The sequence below is a fragment of the Anoplopoma fimbria genome, chromosome 14, assembly GCF_027596085.1.
Source record: "Anoplopoma fimbria isolate UVic2021 breed Golden Eagle Sablefish chromosome 14, Afim_UVic_2022, whole genome shotgun sequence".
In the NCBI taxonomy this organism is placed as follows: Eukaryota; Metazoa; Chordata; class Actinopteri; order Perciformes; family Anoplopomatidae; genus Anoplopoma; species Anoplopoma fimbria.
Window position 1 is genome coordinate 15496822 of NC_072462.1, and position 17679 is coordinate 15514500.

Sequence of the window (17679 nt, forward strand, 5' to 3'; positions counted from 1 at the left end):
CAAATAAAACTAATTTCATTTGTTTACAGGTAATGTGCCAAACATTTACATGTATTTATTATTGAGGTTATTTGGCAAAAGATTTAATAGGTTTTGTCATTTAGGATCGTATACTGTATGCCTGAGACTCATGATGGATCATGTATGACATCTGAAATAGTCTAAATATGCAAACTGTGGTAAATCATGACTCCAAAGAATATATGACATGTACAGTTTAACTTTTAATGTTACACAAGTATGAGATGATACTTTTAGTTTTTCAAGCTTAAGGCCTAAAGTGACATGTGGAACTATTGTTGTCCATCCCCATGGGTTCTGGGCTAGAGAAGATTCTCATACAAAATAAATTTAATAATATTTTTGGTCAGTGTTTGAGATAATTAGGATTAGGGGCTACTGTGGACCTAGTCATCAAAAACATCCAGTTTATTTGGAATTCAGATTATTCTTGACAAACCTGCCATTAGACTAGACGGTGCAGTCGTAAGCAAATCTTCCATTTGTTTCATGATAGGCAAAATGGGATTGTAAATGTGTAACAAAGGACTGTTAATATTCTAAATGAAGGTATTTATATTGTAATATTTATTGTAATACCCATGTTATTAATTAAAGATTATTGATGTGCATTAGCTAATACCGGTAAGTGATCCTACATTCTATACAACTCTGCTTTGCAGTGGTTCTTTTTGCATTGCGATGTTGAATGAAAAATTAAAATAAATAATGTGCATTATTTCTCATTCTTATTTGTATTCTCTTTTTGTATTACAGACTGGATTCAGTTTTTATCAGTGGCTGACTGTTAGATTGACAGCACCCACTGGCCAGTTAAATAAACCCACTTTCAGGTGTTCTGAACAGGCTTAAATTAATAGATAAATGGTCAAAATGAAAATGTTAAACATTTGTGTTTTTGTCTGATGTACATGTTTTCACAGCCAGGGCTTATTTTAAGTCACAGTACACAGTACACAGGATACATCATGAGAATAAGGATTTGAACTTTAAAGTGTCCAAAGCACGACTACAAACAACTTTATTATCAATTTCTGACTCTGGAAAACTGGGGATAACACGTACTAATGTTCTATGTGATCCTCTTTTTATTAACTAATGTAATAACAAAATATTTTCCGCTTCCATTCACTGCTCTCCCCTGAAACAGTTTGAAGGCCCCCTGAGAGAACCCGCCTCCCACTTTAAAAACCTCTTTAGTGCATTTTCTATACACACACGGACAAGCTGTCAAGACGCTTATATAACCGCATATCCGTAGTAGCCATGAGGGGTGATTATGAACTTCTGAACTTGTGTGGTGCACGCTGCCACTGAGAGGGCTGACATGTGTTGGCATTAGTCATGTTTCCTACCGCAGGCTGCAGGGCTCACTTGCATAAGTGGTGGCATATTAGAAACACACATGTACTGTGCATTCATATACCTACATCTTCATGATTTGAATGTGTGTGTCATATACATTGATGCAGCACTATGACTGAAATGTCTTATGTTGTAGCACTGTTTGTTTTAAGTCAGACATTTATTTGTTTAAGTGGGTGTACTATAAAAAGGATAGCAATGATTGCATATGTGAGCTGTCTGACAGCCACTATTAGAAAACAAAAGCAGTAATTAGCTAAAAGCATATGCAAATTAGATCAAATCAGCCCCTCTAGCACCATTATGAAAATATTTAATTTGATTTAAGATGAGGAGACAGGATAACAGATATTGAGTCTACAGTGGCCTCTTGTGGAGATTGCAAAGCATAAATTAACAATATTGTTAATTGGTGATTGATTGTCTGCATTAGACTGGAAAATGGTACAACATAATTTTTTATGCTTTTTTTATTAACTTAGTTGCAATAACTTCCTTATCTCTGAATGTATTTAAAACTAAAGTATCATAGTTAGATCTTTCGATTCATGTAAAAGTTCATAGATCCGCTGTCATGTATATTTAAAGTCACTGTAAGGCACATTTTGTGGTTAATCAAAAGAAAAGCATACATCACAATGAGACGGAATATCAGTGGAAATGATTATGGATAGTTATAAGTACCTGGCGGTGAGAGAGAGAGGAGGGCCGAGCAGGGCCTTAGTGACATCTCCAAACATGTCAGCACATTGGACAGCACAGCCCTGCCCTCAGAACCAAACCTCAAGATCAACAAGGGCAAAGCTGTTTTCTCTTTGCCCCCAACAGCAACCTGTTGTCCTTTAGCGAAGAATAGGTTGAGCTGTTTGTAGGTATCCTCTCCAAAGGATCCCTCACGTCTTCTCATCTGATACTCAATCTTTGGATTTTAAACCTTTGCTCCACTCCAGCATGAGCATTTCAGTCTTCTCCAACCTTGGATTTATCCGCTCTCTCAACGTCCTGCTTCTGATGTTGACTGGTTTGAGCTTGAGCAGTCCCATCAGGCCTCCTGAAAACCTTCACAGGGTATCAGTCGGTAGGGTTGTGGGTGATAATCCGCTACTTGATGCACAGCACTTTCTGAGCCAGTTTCTGTCCACGATAAACCTGACGGAGCTGAGGCCCCAGACCAGGCCTCTCGCCGCCCGCCAGGAGCCACCAGAGTACATGCTGGAGCTCTACAACCGATTTGCCTCTGACCCCACTGCTGTGCCCTCAGCCAACATTGTGCGCAGTTTCAAGAACGAAGGTACAAACTTGTTTTTGTTCGACACTACAAAAATCTTGGTAATTTTATATGTGGCATAATTTATTTTTTACTTTGCTGTGATTTTGTTGTTGTTTAAAGTAAGCTGTAAACTCCCTCCGCGGATCATGTTTGACATTCTAATCATTTTATGAATTAATTAATTAGTTTACATTAATTTATGGAAGTCAAAGTACTAAAAATCTAGTTAATTGTTTAATTGAAACAATGATGCTGCACTTGAACTAAGCTTTGACAATTGAGTATTAAGATTCAAACAAACCAAAAAAATCTATTATGTGTATTTGATAAGGGTACATTTTAATATTAAACATAGTTTTACTTGAGTTTTCACCACGGAAGCATACAAAATGCATTTACACACATTTTTTGTTATTTCTTTATTTCAGATTTCTCACCAGACAGTATAACGACCAGAGGTGTAAGGATATTCCCCCTGCTATTCAACATCTCAATGAGCCACCATGAGCACATAACAATAGCTGAGCTGAGCCTTTTCACCCTGTTCCAGAAGGCCCTAAGACCAAATGCTGGCATTGACTGCAAGGTGACCATCTACGAAATACACAAGGGCGTTGTTTGGACCAAAGAGGTGGGGAAAGAAGGGAGAAGGAGGGATACAGAGGAGGTGGTGGAGACGAAGGATTTGGAGGAACTGGTGACAAAGCATATCCGTGCCAAAGATAACAGCTGGGTGTCGTTTGATCTGACTCATGTGGTCGCACTCTGGTGGAAGTCAGGGTGTGCAACTCACAGACTGGAGGTTCATATTGCAAGTCTGGGGTCAGAAGAGGAAAGGGCGGAACAAGAGGTCACAGAGCAGGGCGAGAGGTTGGTCGAGGTTGCCATCAACAGGAGCTTTGAGGGGAAACACAATGCAGTTTTGATCGTATTCTCAGATGATCAGAGTAGAGACCACAAACAGGATAAGCAAGAGCTCAACCAGATGATTGAGCACGAGAATGACCTTCCTGAAAACGTGGGCCGGAGCCAACAGGCTTTCTGGGGGCACGGTAATCACAACGCTGGCTACGTCGACCAGGACGAGCGGGACAAACAGTCTCTCGTGCAGCTGCAGTCCAACCTTATCTATGACACCCCCCCGAATCCGTCGCAATGTTAAGAGCGAGCCGTGCAAGAGGACCCCACTCTTTGTGGATTTTAAAGACATTGGCTGGGATACGTGGATCATCCAACCTGTGGGCTATGAGGCTTACGAGTGCAACGGCATGTGCAACCCACCAATGACCTCCGAGGTCTCGCCTACCAAACACGCAATAGTGCAGACACTGCTGAGTGCTAAGAGTCCAGAGAGAGCATCGCGTGCCTGCTGTGTACCCACTAAGCTGGAGCCTATCTCACTCCTTTATCATGACAACGGGGTGATCACTTTCAACCACAAGTATGAGGGAATGGTGGTGGCCGAGTGTGGCTGTAGATAGCCATGAAAACTATTACACAGAGGTAGAGACTGTGCACTGATGTTTCTATCATCATCTCAGAAACACATCTATCAATCAATCTATCTATCTATCTATCTATCTATCTATCTATCTATCTATCTATCTATCTATCTATCTATCTATCTATCTATCTATCTATCTATCTATCTATCTATCTATCTATCTATCTATCTATCTATCTATCTATCTATCTATCTATCTATCTATCTTTTCATGTGCTTGTTTCCACAGTACAGTGTTGAGTAAAACCACAAGTCTAGACTAGTTGTAAATTAGGGATGGACAGAAATCTGTGCTACAAGATGTACATTTGTAATTGTATAAAGGGTAAATTGGTTTATGTTATATTAGTGTAGAATATAAAGCTGTCTGTCATGATTTATTATAATTATTTGCATTTTTTTTTGTATTTTAGAATGCTTTTGGATTAGTTCCACAACTCATTGTGAATCACAGGCAATATTCATGCAAATATTTCCATCCAACACAGTGACAGACAAAAGAAGATGAGAAAAAAAAGTTCTGAAAAAAGATATCTGAACCTATGGGTAAAAACGTGTGCTCCATGTCATTCAGGGCAAGTCAACGGGTTCAATACTGCAGCACTGATATCAGTTACAATAATAACTGAATAATTTGGAAATGTATGTGATAGATCTCAACTCAAAAGAATTTCAATCTGACATAAGTGAAGTTTGCGCTTTGGGTTATTTCAGTGAGGGTGCTGGAACAGAGTATAGTCACATCATACCAAAATCTAAATGTGTTATCGCTGACTTTTCATCACAGACCTTTCTCAAAACTTTCTTTATTTCATCCTATTTAAACAGATCTACATTTGAGGATAGCACCAGATTACAGTGATTTGCACTACTAGGATGCTGTATGATTTTAAAATATCTTATATTAAATTGTAATTGAATCATAGTTATTTTTAAGTGAATATACATGCTGCAGATTTGTAAAAGGTATCATTTGTTTCTGTGCCCTGTGGTATGTTGGAGCCGTTGAAATGATTTAGAGAATGTGACACATTTCCTCGTATTTGCTTGCCAAACTTGCAGAAAATATATTTTTCTTCTGGATTTTCACGGTGTCTTGGAGCTCTTCACGGTTCCTTGTCTGAAAAACGTCTCTTACCTAACATCTCTGTCAACTGCTGTGAAATCTTTCCTTACACCCCAGCCATTCATATCCTGCTTTTGGTTCTCGCACAAATATTTAAGTTATTATGGTTGTAAAAATAAAATATACCTGACATCAAAAATAGTCATTGAGCAAGTTTTGATCTCTTGTACACCCTGTGTCATTGTCAGGTAATCACAGCATTACCCACATTATAACCTTAATCCCCATTCCTCTCGCGTCACATGCCTGACGGGCCTCTCTCTGCCTGCTGCCATGCCACAGCGATAACGAGGTGTCAGAGCCTGGAGCCTTGTAGACCGTCACTCAGGATGAGACGCCACTCCAAGTGGCAGCATTTGTGAGGTGAGGTGGTGTCAGATTCCTGGTCTCCAACGCCAACATGCTCTATTGACAATCCTGCCATCAGGTTGCTTGGTGCCCTCTGACCCCTCCCACTTCCTTTTTGTGACACGGCATGCTGAGACCCTTATCACGACCACAGCAACCGTACAAATGGAAAAATTACATGTCACATCATCACCTAGCTTGTGCTGTTAACAGTCGGAAGCAGATAACAATGATGGAATAACACTGTGGAACTTTCTAACTTGATGGGATCCTCACTCAGCACACAGATTTACATTGGCCAAGTGTGCAGGGCAGAGATATCGACTGGCAGTGAACAAATTGATTTCTTGATTTAATTCTTTGTTCACAATGGCTTGCTGTATTTTTGGAACTGTACAAAAAATATTAGGGTGAGGAGAAGGGCATGCATCTTATATTTCATTTTATGTTAAGCCTCCCCTGTATGATTAATATTTTCATCTGACTCTCCTTTCTTTACTGGGAAAACAGCTATTTTCACACCTAAACATCTGTCACTGAAACAGTGCTTAATATTTGTATACTTATGGTACATTTATGGCATTTGATCAACACAAACCATTGCATGTAATCATGATACTACTATTTGGGTTATCATTTCCTCAAAGATAGAGAAATCTATGACAAGGTAAAAAATAATGAGAAATACTTTCACTGTTTATGAAAAGATACATCAAATGATAAAAAGCTGCTATTTCTTAACGTATCAGTTGCCTTACCTAACTCTCACATGGTCTATGTCAACAACACAGCTGAGCCGGTTTGTGTGATGGCAGCTTTCTTCATCACTCTTAAGCAACAAAGCTATTACTGTTCATGGGAGGCCAACTTTAAATCATAAACACATAGCTAATCGCATTGGTAGATATGGAGGAGAGAGCGTTAGAGAGATTTAGACAGGGGACTGTTTTATTAATGTTATGTCACATTATATTATAACCACAAGGGGGAGACTTTATAATACAATAAAATCCATTATACAACAGAATTCCTTTCTTAGCAGGTTTGTTGTGGTGCAATATTCTTTCCATTTTGTAATAATTGATTAAATAGTTCTCCTTCAGATCATGTGACAATTGGATTGAAAACAGGTGAACTTAATTTAAATAATTATGCGACTTCTGATGCGAATTGGTAGTACCAGACCGTATTAAGGGGCTTTATAGCCAAGGGGGTGAATACTAGTGCAGACACTGCTTTTCAGTTGTTTTTTTCTTCATTTCATTTCTTCAATTATATAAAATCCAAATAAAAACTTACTTATTGCAAGCAATATACAGTACTAGTCAAAAGTTTGGACACACCTTCTCATTCAACTACTTTGAAGAATCTAAAATATAAAACATATTCTGGTTTGTTGAGCATTTCTTTGTTTACCACATAATTCCATATGTGTTCCTTCATAGTTTGGATGTCTTCAATATTAATCTACAATGTAGAAAAAAATAAAAATAAAGAAAAACCATTGAATGAGAGGTGTGTCCAAACTTTTGACTGGTACTGTATATTGCTTGCAATAAGTAAGTTTTTTTTTTTTTCAAATACCATGACAACCACAGCCCCGCCTGTCACTTTTTCCTCGTGCATGCGCATTTGGAGCATAGTGGGTGTGGAGATTTTTTTTTGTTTATTTTCGTGGCCAGTAAACCATAAATGTGTTGGGATATTATTATAATGTATTTTTTCATACAGTTTTAGTGTGATAAGGACCACATATGCACTGGTACGCACTTATGTTTTATTCTGTTGTAACATTTCACAAGGTGGCGGGTTTGGCCATCATAGAGGGTTAGCTAGCGAGAAGTTGAGCATTAGTAGCGTTAGCTAGCTGTTAGCATATGTGCTAGCAAGCTAGCGTAAATATCATTAATGCATGCTAGCAAACGCTAGAAAGCATATCCACATTATAGTCGCTAAAGCCACTCATTAATGGTCTTGCATCACTGGGACTAATGCTACGGCGCGGATACATCTCCAAGTCCACAGTACGTTTGTGTTCAGGTGACGTTTGCTAAGTTTAGCTTACAATGCTATCTCTGAGCTAACTGTCGCTAACGTCAAGCCTAGTGGAAGCTAACGCTAACATGAGCTAAGCAACGTTAGCTAGCTCAATGCAGTACCGTTGTATGCATACTAAACATGTGCATTTATTTGAATAGTGGCATGTGATAACTGAGCATTATAATTTAGGCCATGCTTAGTTACAGAGACGCTGTTAAGAAAAGATGCGCTAACGTGAGCTAGCTTTAACCAAATGTTCACTCATCCTAATCTTATTATGATAAACCCACTAAATAAATTGAGAAAACACAGTAAATGGTGCCACGTGAATGATTTGTTTTGCATTTCAGCTTTTATTTATTTAATGGCTATATTTGCAGAGGACGTCCAGTAAGAGTTTCTGCAGGAGTGGACAACAGCTGTCTGTGCATTGGTTTTCAATTAGAAAAAGTTCCTGTAGTTGTCAACGCATGTCCCATCAAGCTGGAAACGCTACCAGAGCATTAAATGAAAGATGCCCAAAATATTTATATCTGTAGAGGTTTTAAAAAAAACTATTTCCTCCGCCAGCTTTGTCATTTGACATTTTAAAGGTACATTAGATTGGCTTCGAAGAGGGCTGAATAATATAATTAACCTTTCTATTCCAATGCTCTAGTCATAGTGATACACAATTTGTACACATACTAATGCAATGGGGATTCTGGTTGGCATACCATCTATAAGAAGTAATAAGACACTGCTTTTTCTGTTTTAGGTTGCTACAGTACGGTACAATACAGTCCAACTTTCACCTTCACACTTAAACTGTTTAAGGCATAAAGGATACAACTTGAAACTCAAAGTTGAAACCCAAGGAACAAGATGTCAATCACAAACACTCCCACAAGCAATGATGCCTGTTTGAGCATTGTGCATAGCCTGATGTGCCACCGACAGGGAGGGGAGAGTGAAAGCTTTGCTAAGCGAGCTATTGAGAGTCTTGTGAAGAAGCTGAAGGAGAAGAAAGATGAGCTTGATTCCCTTATCACGGCCATCACTACAAATGGAGCTCATCCTAGCAAGTGTGTAACCATACAGAGAACTTTGGATGGACGCCTACAGGTATAGTAGCAGATATACAGTACCAAGTTGGTTTAATATAATGCTTATTGTAATTGAAAGATAAAACACTAACTACCTTATTATATCTTCCTCTCTGCTTTAGGTTGCAGGCCGCAAAGGTTTTCCCCATGTTGTCTATGCCCGACTGTGGCGATGGCCTGATCTACACAAGAATGAGTTAAAACATGTGAAATATTGCCAGTATGCCTTTGACTTGAAATGTGACAATGTTTGTGTCAACCCATACCACTACGAGAGGGTCGTCTCTCCAGGCATTGGTAAGTAAGCATAATAGGTTAGTTATTCTTGACTACACATCATTGTTTTAGGTTATTGACAAATATAGACTGATGCTTCAGACACACAGGGATTGGGAAGGTTGGTACAAGTTGGTGTTTTTTAACATGATCATGATTAGCCCCTTCGTATTGATTAAGAAGAGCAAATTATTGCCTGGACTTGGAATTTTAAATACATGGTTCGGGTATATATAGTTTTTTCTATAATTTTATCACTCTTCTTATTCCACTGCACCTTTTAATAATTTAGAACGACAGATTCACTCCTGATACAGCACATTCTTAGTGAGAATATGATCCAGTTATCAGGATTAGAAAATGACAGCCCATGTTCTATTGACCACCTGATTGTGGGACATATCTGTTTTTTGCTTTGCAGACTTATCAGGGCTGAGCCTTTCAGGTCCAGGTAAGGAGGTGCCAAAGTTTTCCTGTTTGCTTGTTGAAGATTTTGTGGATGTCCTTTAGTTTAAACTTTGTCTGCTGTCATCATGCAGTTCCACGCATGGTAAAGGATGAGTATGACTATGACAACCAGCAATCCCACTTAAGCTCTGAAAGCCACATGCAGACCATCCAGCATCCTGCGTCAAGGCCCAGTCCACAGGAGGCCTTCATCAACTCCGCTCTACTGCCCCCATCAGAGGGCAGCAGTTCAGGCTCAACCTCTGCTTTCTCTTCACTCAGTGCTGGACCCTCAAGTGAGACACTACAAGGAGACTTAATATCTATGCAAAACACAATGGAAGATGCACTCTCTTAAAGTAATTAAGTTAAAAAAAAGAATGCTGTAAAAGTACAAACTTTACGTCACTATAAAAGTAGATTTAATTTTAAAAACACAACTTTATAAGGGATTGCCTGTTAAGTTTTACCTTTTGTTCGAGCAGATTAACTTTTAATGCAATAAACATAATTTGTATGAATTATGAACCAATTGGGCAACACAACATATTTAATTATTTGTATTTACAGATCCTAACCCCAGTTGGAGCAGAAACAGCTTCATCCCTGCAGTACCACAACATCAAAATGGGCATTTACAGCATCATCCCCCCATGCCTCACACGGGGCATTATTGTGAGTGGATGGAAATTCGGCTCACATAAAGCATTACAATTTTTCTTTATTCTTTCTTTTATCCGAAAGAAACTGCTAATTTTCAGCATCGTTACTGCATGATCTGTGCTGCATGTTAACGTGTCAACTCTTATTAAACGGTGTGGTTTCCGAATTGCTTGTTCAAAAAATAATGTTGACCTGTTATTGCAGGGCCTGTTACCAACGAGATTGCGTTCCAGCCCCCAATATCCAATCACCCTGGTGAGCATTGAGCTGCAGACGACAATCCGTATATTTAACACAAGTATAACCAATTTGACATGTGGTTGTTTGTTGGTTTGTTCCAGCTCCAGAGTACTGGTGCTCCATTGCATACTTCGAGATGGATGTCCAAGTTGGGGAGACCTTTAAGGTGCCGTCCACATGTCCGATAGTGACTGTGGATGGCTACGTTGATCCATCAGGAGGGGACCGCTTTTGCTTGGGCCAGCTGAGCAATGTCCACAGGACAGAGAACATAGAGAGAGCCAGGTACTAACCCCACATACTGGGAGATGTATCATCATATTAAACCTTCAAGCAATTCATATTTACTTCATGTCATAGGTATGATAAGTGATGGACAGTAATGCAACGTTTTGGTAATGTCTCACTTTTCTGACTGTGCTTACCATTTCTTCCCCTCCTTTCTGTCTTTAGGCTCCACATTGGCAAAGGCATGCAGCTGGAGTGCAAAGGGGAAGGAGATGTCTGGGTGCGCTGTTTGAGTGATCACGCAGTGTTTGTGCAGAGCTATTACCTGGATCGAGAGGCTGGACGTGCGCCTGGAGATGCGGTTCACAAGATCTACCCCAGCGCTTACATCAAGGTGAGATTGCAGTACAGTGTTCATTTAATGAAAAGCAAGACAATCCATGCAGTGGTGATTCCAATTTGCAAATTCCTGGTTTCTCTTCGTACTGGCTACCTTTACAGGACATGCACACCGATAATCTAGTCCAATGTGATTAAGGCACTAATGTGATTAAGTAGCCATAATTAAATTAGAATATTTGTTGTAATACCTTTTTAGTTGTACTTTTGAATGCAATGTATACCATTAGTACGTGTTAATCCAATTCTGATGCAGTTAGACAGTGGTAATCCTTCAGTGTACATTCATTACTTTTCGTCATATTTTAGCGTTTGCCTTGTCCCCTGCCAGGTGTTTGACCTGCGTCAGTGCCACAGGCAGATGCAGCAGCAGGCAGCAACAGCTCAGGCAGCAGTTGCAGCCCAGGCAGCAGCAGTGGCCGGTAACATTCCCGGGCCTGGCTCTGTGGGAGGCATCGCCCCAGCCATCAGTGAGTGTTCATACTGCTGCTCTTACTCTTCATCAAGTGTATTATTATGATAGCACAGCGTTGGGAGCAAGAATTATGGAGCAGCATGAACAGAAGAAAAGCAACCAGCAGTGTCTGTTAATGATGAAGGAAAGAAAAACTGGTACACAGGCTGTATTTTCTATATTGATAATCATTTGGTCAGCAAAGCTGAACTATTTTGGACTTTAAGAAAAAGACAAAAAAAAACAGTTTTAAAGATTTCTGTCAGATTTCAGGCATGAGTAGCTTGGACAATTTAAGTCTTAAATGAAATAAAGTTCCACATAGTCAAATGTTAGCCAGTGATTACAGGCTAACATTTACATAATTAATATGTTCTGTGGGCTTTAGCTTCAATGCGATGGAACATGGATGGCCTGGTCAGAGTGGGAGATATGCATTTTACAGTAGTATTTTTCTACTCGGTTGTGTGTCTACCCGGTATTTGTTCCAACCTAAACTGCAAGAGTAACTTAGCTAACATCTCTGCAAGCTTTGGCCTATTGTGCTACATCGATCTAAAAGTTTCTGACTAATTCCTCTGCAGGCCTGTCTGCAGCTGCAGGCATTGGGGTCGATGACCTGCGCAGGCTGTGCATCCTGCGGATGAGCTTCGTGAAAGGCTGGGGGCCCGACTACCCACGGCAAAGCATTAAAGAGACACCCTGCTGGATTGAGATCCATTTACACCGAGCTCTACAGCTACTGGATGAAGTTCTGCACACCATGCCCATAGCTGACCCTCAGCCCCTTGACTAAGTTGAGAGACATGAACTGTACAAAAAAAAAGAAAACAATCAGACTGTACTTTTTTTAACAAACCACTCCTATAGGCCTGGGATGCCTAAGGAGGACTGCAATGACAGGGATGCTGAGTAGGTTGTAGAAGTATGAACAAGGACTTCAAGGATGGCTGTATACTTTAAACACACTGCTTTCAAATCCAGCGCTACAAGCAGCTGATAGTATACGGAATGAGACTCCAGGTCTGTAAGTGACAGTGACTTCCAAACAACAGCTGGAGGAACATGTGAGGTACACTGGTAGTACTCTGGAAACATGCTGCCAAGTGAATGAAAAAGGTGTCCACAGCAAGATTAAATGATGCAAAAGGCCTTTTAATTATTTATTTAGCCCTGGTGCAATACAATAGAAATGCATAACTACAAGAGAGTGTCGAGTGTCAATCATAAAATGATTCAAACTCAGCTACCATCTTTTTTACCTGTGAACAATTCTACATTTAGGATTTTAAGACCTATAGACCATGGAATATTAAGTAAGAGGGCAAACTATTTGGCTTAAAACTAGTAAAGCTGAGCACAATGTGATGCCTCGTATTGGATGAAAATCATGAACCTGACATGTTCAGGTTCATGATTTTCATCCAAATGTCATTTCAGTTGGAGTATTCTGCCGATCCAGTCCTCCTTCATCGGCTCTCTGGTGCTTGCATGGCTTCATGTAAGTGGAGTTTTTCACCTCACAAATCAGGACATTTATGTAAAATCATGTTATTCGTTACTTATGTTTTTGTAAGATGTAATCTTAAGTATTTTTCAATGCTGATAGTTCTTTGATGTTTTTTCTTTTGTATTCCCCTTTTTAATAGTTGTTTTGACTGTAAAGAGCATTTGAAAAGCTCATTTTAGCTGACCTCGGCTTCTCTTTCAACATCATAACACTTTTATTATTCTAATACCAGATGAGGCTGTTATGACATTGAGAAGTGACGTCTTTTAAATGCCAAAGTCACATAGAAATTATTAAATAATTTTAAAAGAAAAGGTAATTATAAGACATCCTAATATTATTTATAACTGTCTTTTTTATATTAGATTCCCACATAGTGACCTTTAGCACTTTATTAATTTGTAAAAAGGTATTTTGTCTTGTTTCATAGTCTCATGCATGGTTATCCGTATAATTTCTTAGCATGGTTGAAAAGATTTTCTTGCTAATGACCTTAGTGAGATCATTGAAAAATTAGCTTCAGATTTTCTGCCTAAAATCTATGTTTTGGAACATATTGAGTTGTGGAGCAAGAACGGTTTATGATATTTGAAATGTTGTCGGTGTAGGAAGAAACTACCGTTAAACATCCACCTTTCAAATCGACAGGCAGTGAATCTTTGATATTCAAAAGACGCATTACTAAGGGACAAACAACACTTTAAGATCGTTCTCTGCCACCTATTTTAATTTGAGTATTATTTGGATGACACCTACCGTAACGTTTTCTAGACAACAGCTGAGTTAAGGAACTGTGAGAGGAAGTGTAAGCCATATTGATGCCAAATATACCCTATGAAAGAGAAAAGGTTATCAGGCTGCAGTTGTTTTATTGTAACGTTGCTTATAAAAGCTTGGTTTTCATTATCAACTGAATGATTTCAGTTTTTGCTCTGCACAAATCAATATTTTGGTATTTGGAGCTCTGTTTACCTACCGCTGTTGCAGTATTTTGTATCTATATCTCTTTTGCTACCTTTACAGTGATGAACCACAAAAAAAGAAGAATGCTGTACAATTATCAGGAAATGCAAGTTCATGCTCATCTTAATCTTTACAATCGTGTCATACATTTTGAATATGTACGGAGTTTGAATGATACTGGTGTTTATGTACGAGTATGGTTGAATAAAGTTCAGTGGGCTAACACTATTGTTCAGGAGTTGTGAAATCTCCTTTATTTGGAATTTGAGGTAAAATTATGAGAAAGGACACTTGACATGAACAAGAAAACGTTTATTACTGCAAAGACGTGTCACAAATTTTAAGAAAACAACACTAAGAAGCTAGCCTGAGCTGAGATCTGAAATATTCAGAAAACAAAACTACATGTGTCTTTAATAGTTTCTATATTCATCAATACGACACACTAAATGATAATGTCTTTATAAATATAAAAGTCCCCCAATTGTCCTTGTTTTTTTGAATGTAAAATACACAATACAAATCACCCTACACGCATTGGTTCGCTTGCCAATTTTGAGAAGAAACTTAATTGCACACAAAAAGAAAGTCACATGAAATTTGTGTGTATATATTATATCAGATATTATACATTATCCAAAAAAAGAGAAAGAAATCACGAAAGCACTTTAGCCAACATATCTTGATAAAATGTTCACCAAAAGAATAAATCAAATAATTAAGACACAAATAAATATACCTTTTTTTCAGTTTTTGATATATACATATTTTTGTCTAGGGTGAACAAAAAATAAAAACCTTTCCCAAATGCCACTGCCAAATGCTTGTGCTTGCATTAGAGCGTGCTACAGCTGGCCACGACTCACTAGACTGTCAAATGGCACTTGAAAACATCCAAATACAAATCTCAAACGGGTCACAGCATTCAGAAAATATCATTTGACAAAAGAAACCACGATCATGAGAAAACAATTCATAAGAGAGCGTTTTTCTTACAGTAACTCACCTTGTTCATTAACCAGTTCTGTACAATAAAAAGCCATCTGAAGGTAATCTACCATGTGTAAACTACTAAGTGTGTGTGTGTGTGTGTGGAGTCACATCCAGTAAATAAATAGTCCAGTCTGAAGACAGGCCTTTATGCTTCCCTGTTGTCTTCTCAGTGGCAGCACCTGTGCAATGAAATGTCTGCTCAGCCTCTATCTGTAGCCCACCAGAGACCCAATAGTCACCCAGGCCGTCTGCTCTGGCCGGGGCGAAATTAAAGGCACTGGAGTCTGCTATGGGTCAGTGAAGCTGCCGTGTCGTCCAGGTGAAGAGAGGCAAACTCTTAGCTTTCGCTCCTTTGACAAGGTAAGGAATAGCTTATGTCTTTTTTTTTTTTTTTTTTTTTTTTTCTGGTTGGAAATGCGCTCCTTTTTCAAACAGCCGTTACAGAAACAATCTTACTTCTCAATTTCAAAAGACACTGAGAAATAAAGTACAATTGTGTTGGCAGCATTAGCATCAGTCCAGTGTTAACCAGGCAGACTTTGAGATGCAGAAAGATAAATCACTGTCTGGCACATAAGTCTATGTATAATCAAATGGAACAACCAAAAATGAACAACAAAAAAAAACAAAAAACCCATTTCTAGCAGCACATGGTAGGCGTGCAAGACCAGAAAGCACTTGATGATCCTAAAGCACACAATTAAGATTTAAAGAAAACATTTTATAAGCCATCTTCACTTCAGGCACAAAATAATACAAGTTTAAATCTACAATGTTGTACTTGATTTATATGACAAGGGAGCTGAGATTCATGTTAGGAAAAAAAAATTCAGTGAGAGAAAGGTCACAATGACACAGGTAAAACCTTCATTCCTAATTGGTACACAATATCCAGATTTAGAACATAATCGGAAATTTGACACAGACAGAACACCATTGCTTTTATAACGTCATTCTCAAAAATGCATGTGCATGTTGGGGTCAGCCAATTGAGCTCCTGGGAATGGATTCAGTTTGTCACAGTTATTATGAGAACACAGATTTATATGCAGCTCTGGAGAAGGTTATGTACAAGAGATGAACTAGGGCTCAAGTATTTTTGTATGCATTCAGTTTTGTATTGGACATTTTCATTACTTTTTTCTGTGTTCTCACAACCTAACATTAAACAGTTAAATACCAAAAGTCAGAGAGGAAGTTCATTATGGTCACAGACTGATGTAAACAAAAAAAGCCGCAGGCCTTCAACTTCCAGCTACTTAAAGTTCACGGACCTTTTCTAGCAGACTTTTCAGACTGTTCTTAAGCAATATTATAGAAAAGCCAGATGTGTGTGCGCTCAATTCCAAGATCTGGTAAGCCGGACATGTCAAGACCAGCGGATACGGGGTTAAAGCTACAGTATGACATGTACCGTAGGTTTGGGGGTGGCCGGAGTTTACTTTTCCGATTTCCCCTCAGTGTCATGGAAATGATTTAACGAAACATCTGTGAGATTCCACTGACCCAGAAACTTAAATGACATGCAGTACTTGCTCTCCCACCCTCCTTTACTGCTACGTAGGTTTTTCTACCCAGGCACAAAGACAAAAGATCCTGTGGACCTCTAGTATCTGAAGGAATCATTGACTAGTGATGGAGCCTTCGGCAAAATCAGAAATCAGAAAAGACAGTGCCATCCCTTTTTTCACCTTAATAAACCTACATACATAAAAAAAACAAACAAACAAAAAAATCCTGGTCCTCCTTTAAAGTAGGTCTGCCATTTGCAGTGGTATGATTCATGATCCATTATCAGCACTCATTACAATATGGTGTAATGGGTGAGCTTCTAAACCAAAACACAATAAATATCAATAAATAAACACTTCTGCAGAGAAATCATGCATACCCTTTCAACAAGCATGAAAAAAAAACAATAACAAAAATTATTTTAGTAACAAATTGTTCCTATTAAGAGGATTAATCTCAATAATCTCCACAACATAGAATGTTAGAACATTTCAAGTATAGATGTAGTCTGAATGAATGAATCATAAGTTAGTCCCCATGTTTTTCCCATTTCACAGTCTATGAACTAATTACAGAGGAGCTACGAAAGAAACAATCACATATAAAGCAACAAATATATGTAGTGTATCATCATTATATATACTATACATATATATATATATCTATATATCTCTTTGAATATCACAAAATATCTACTTTTGGTCCACTGTACAAAGATGATCTTCAAACAGGGAGCAAAGGATGAAAGCGTTTATGGGCTAAAAACTGAAATGGAAATGTATCAGAGGTGAGAGAAAAGCAATGCAGTTTTTCTCTATCGCGTTGAGATTTGTGCAGTACAGTGGTGTGTGTGTGCAATAAGGTTTGGTGACTGTGCTGCACGCGTCAAAGGGCTGGCACCACTGGTTTGAGGTAGGGTGACTGATGGATGTGTTTCAACACACACACACACACACACACACACACACACACACACACACACACACACAAGCACGCAGACACACAGGCTTATATACACGTGTACACATGCACATAAAAACACAGTGCAGACCTATGCATTCGGTTCATACACACTCACTCACACATACACACACTTCACCCGATAACAAAGGCTAATGCAAGAGTAGGCCTCAAGAGGGCAGAGTGAGGGCTGCAGCAAGGCTAAAGACCGTGATTCAGATTAGTAGTAAGCTTAGTAGAGCTGATCCAGAGAAAACGACAGGTGTGTCAGTGCC

The 17679-nt window shown here is 38.8% G+C and overlaps 2 protein-coding genes across 4 annotated transcripts; both read left to right on the top strand.

Moving 5' to 3' along the window:
* Positions 1-2337: 2337 nt before the first annotated feature.
* On the top strand, positions 2338-4137 carry LOC129102839 (bone morphogenetic protein 10-like). The gene is given in 3 exon segments (XM_054613113.1): positions 2338-2677; positions 3085-3790; positions 3792-4137. Coding segments are annotated over 3 exon segments (1392 nt in total).
* Positions 4138-7260: 3123 nt separating this feature from the next.
* On the top strand, positions 7261-14161 carry smad4a (SMAD family member 4a). 3 transcript variants are annotated; one of them, XM_054611866.1, is made up of 12 exons: positions 7295-7396; positions 8432-8778; positions 8882-9056; positions 9457-9486; positions 9575-9778; positions 10053-10157; positions 10350-10400; positions 10487-10670; positions 10839-11007; positions 11344-11482; positions 12051-12262; positions 12907-14161. In XM_054611866.1, the coding sequence occupies exons 2-11, from the start codon at positions 8539-8541 to the stop codon at positions 12260-12262; spliced, it is 1509 nt and encodes a 502-aa protein (XP_054467841.1). In that variant the 5' UTR covers positions 7295-7396; positions 8432-8538; the 3' UTR covers positions 12907-14161. The 3 variants fall into 3 exon arrangements, with proteins under 3 accessions (XP_054467840.1, XP_054467841.1, XP_054467839.1); XM_054611865.1 differs by lacking the exon at positions 7295-7396 and adding an exon at positions 7261-7280 and having other exon boundaries at positions 12051-14161; XM_054611864.1 differs by lacking the exon at positions 7295-7396 and adding an exon at positions 7440-7658 and having other exon boundaries at positions 12051-14161.
* The last annotated feature ends 3518 nt before the right edge of the window (positions 14162-17679 follow it).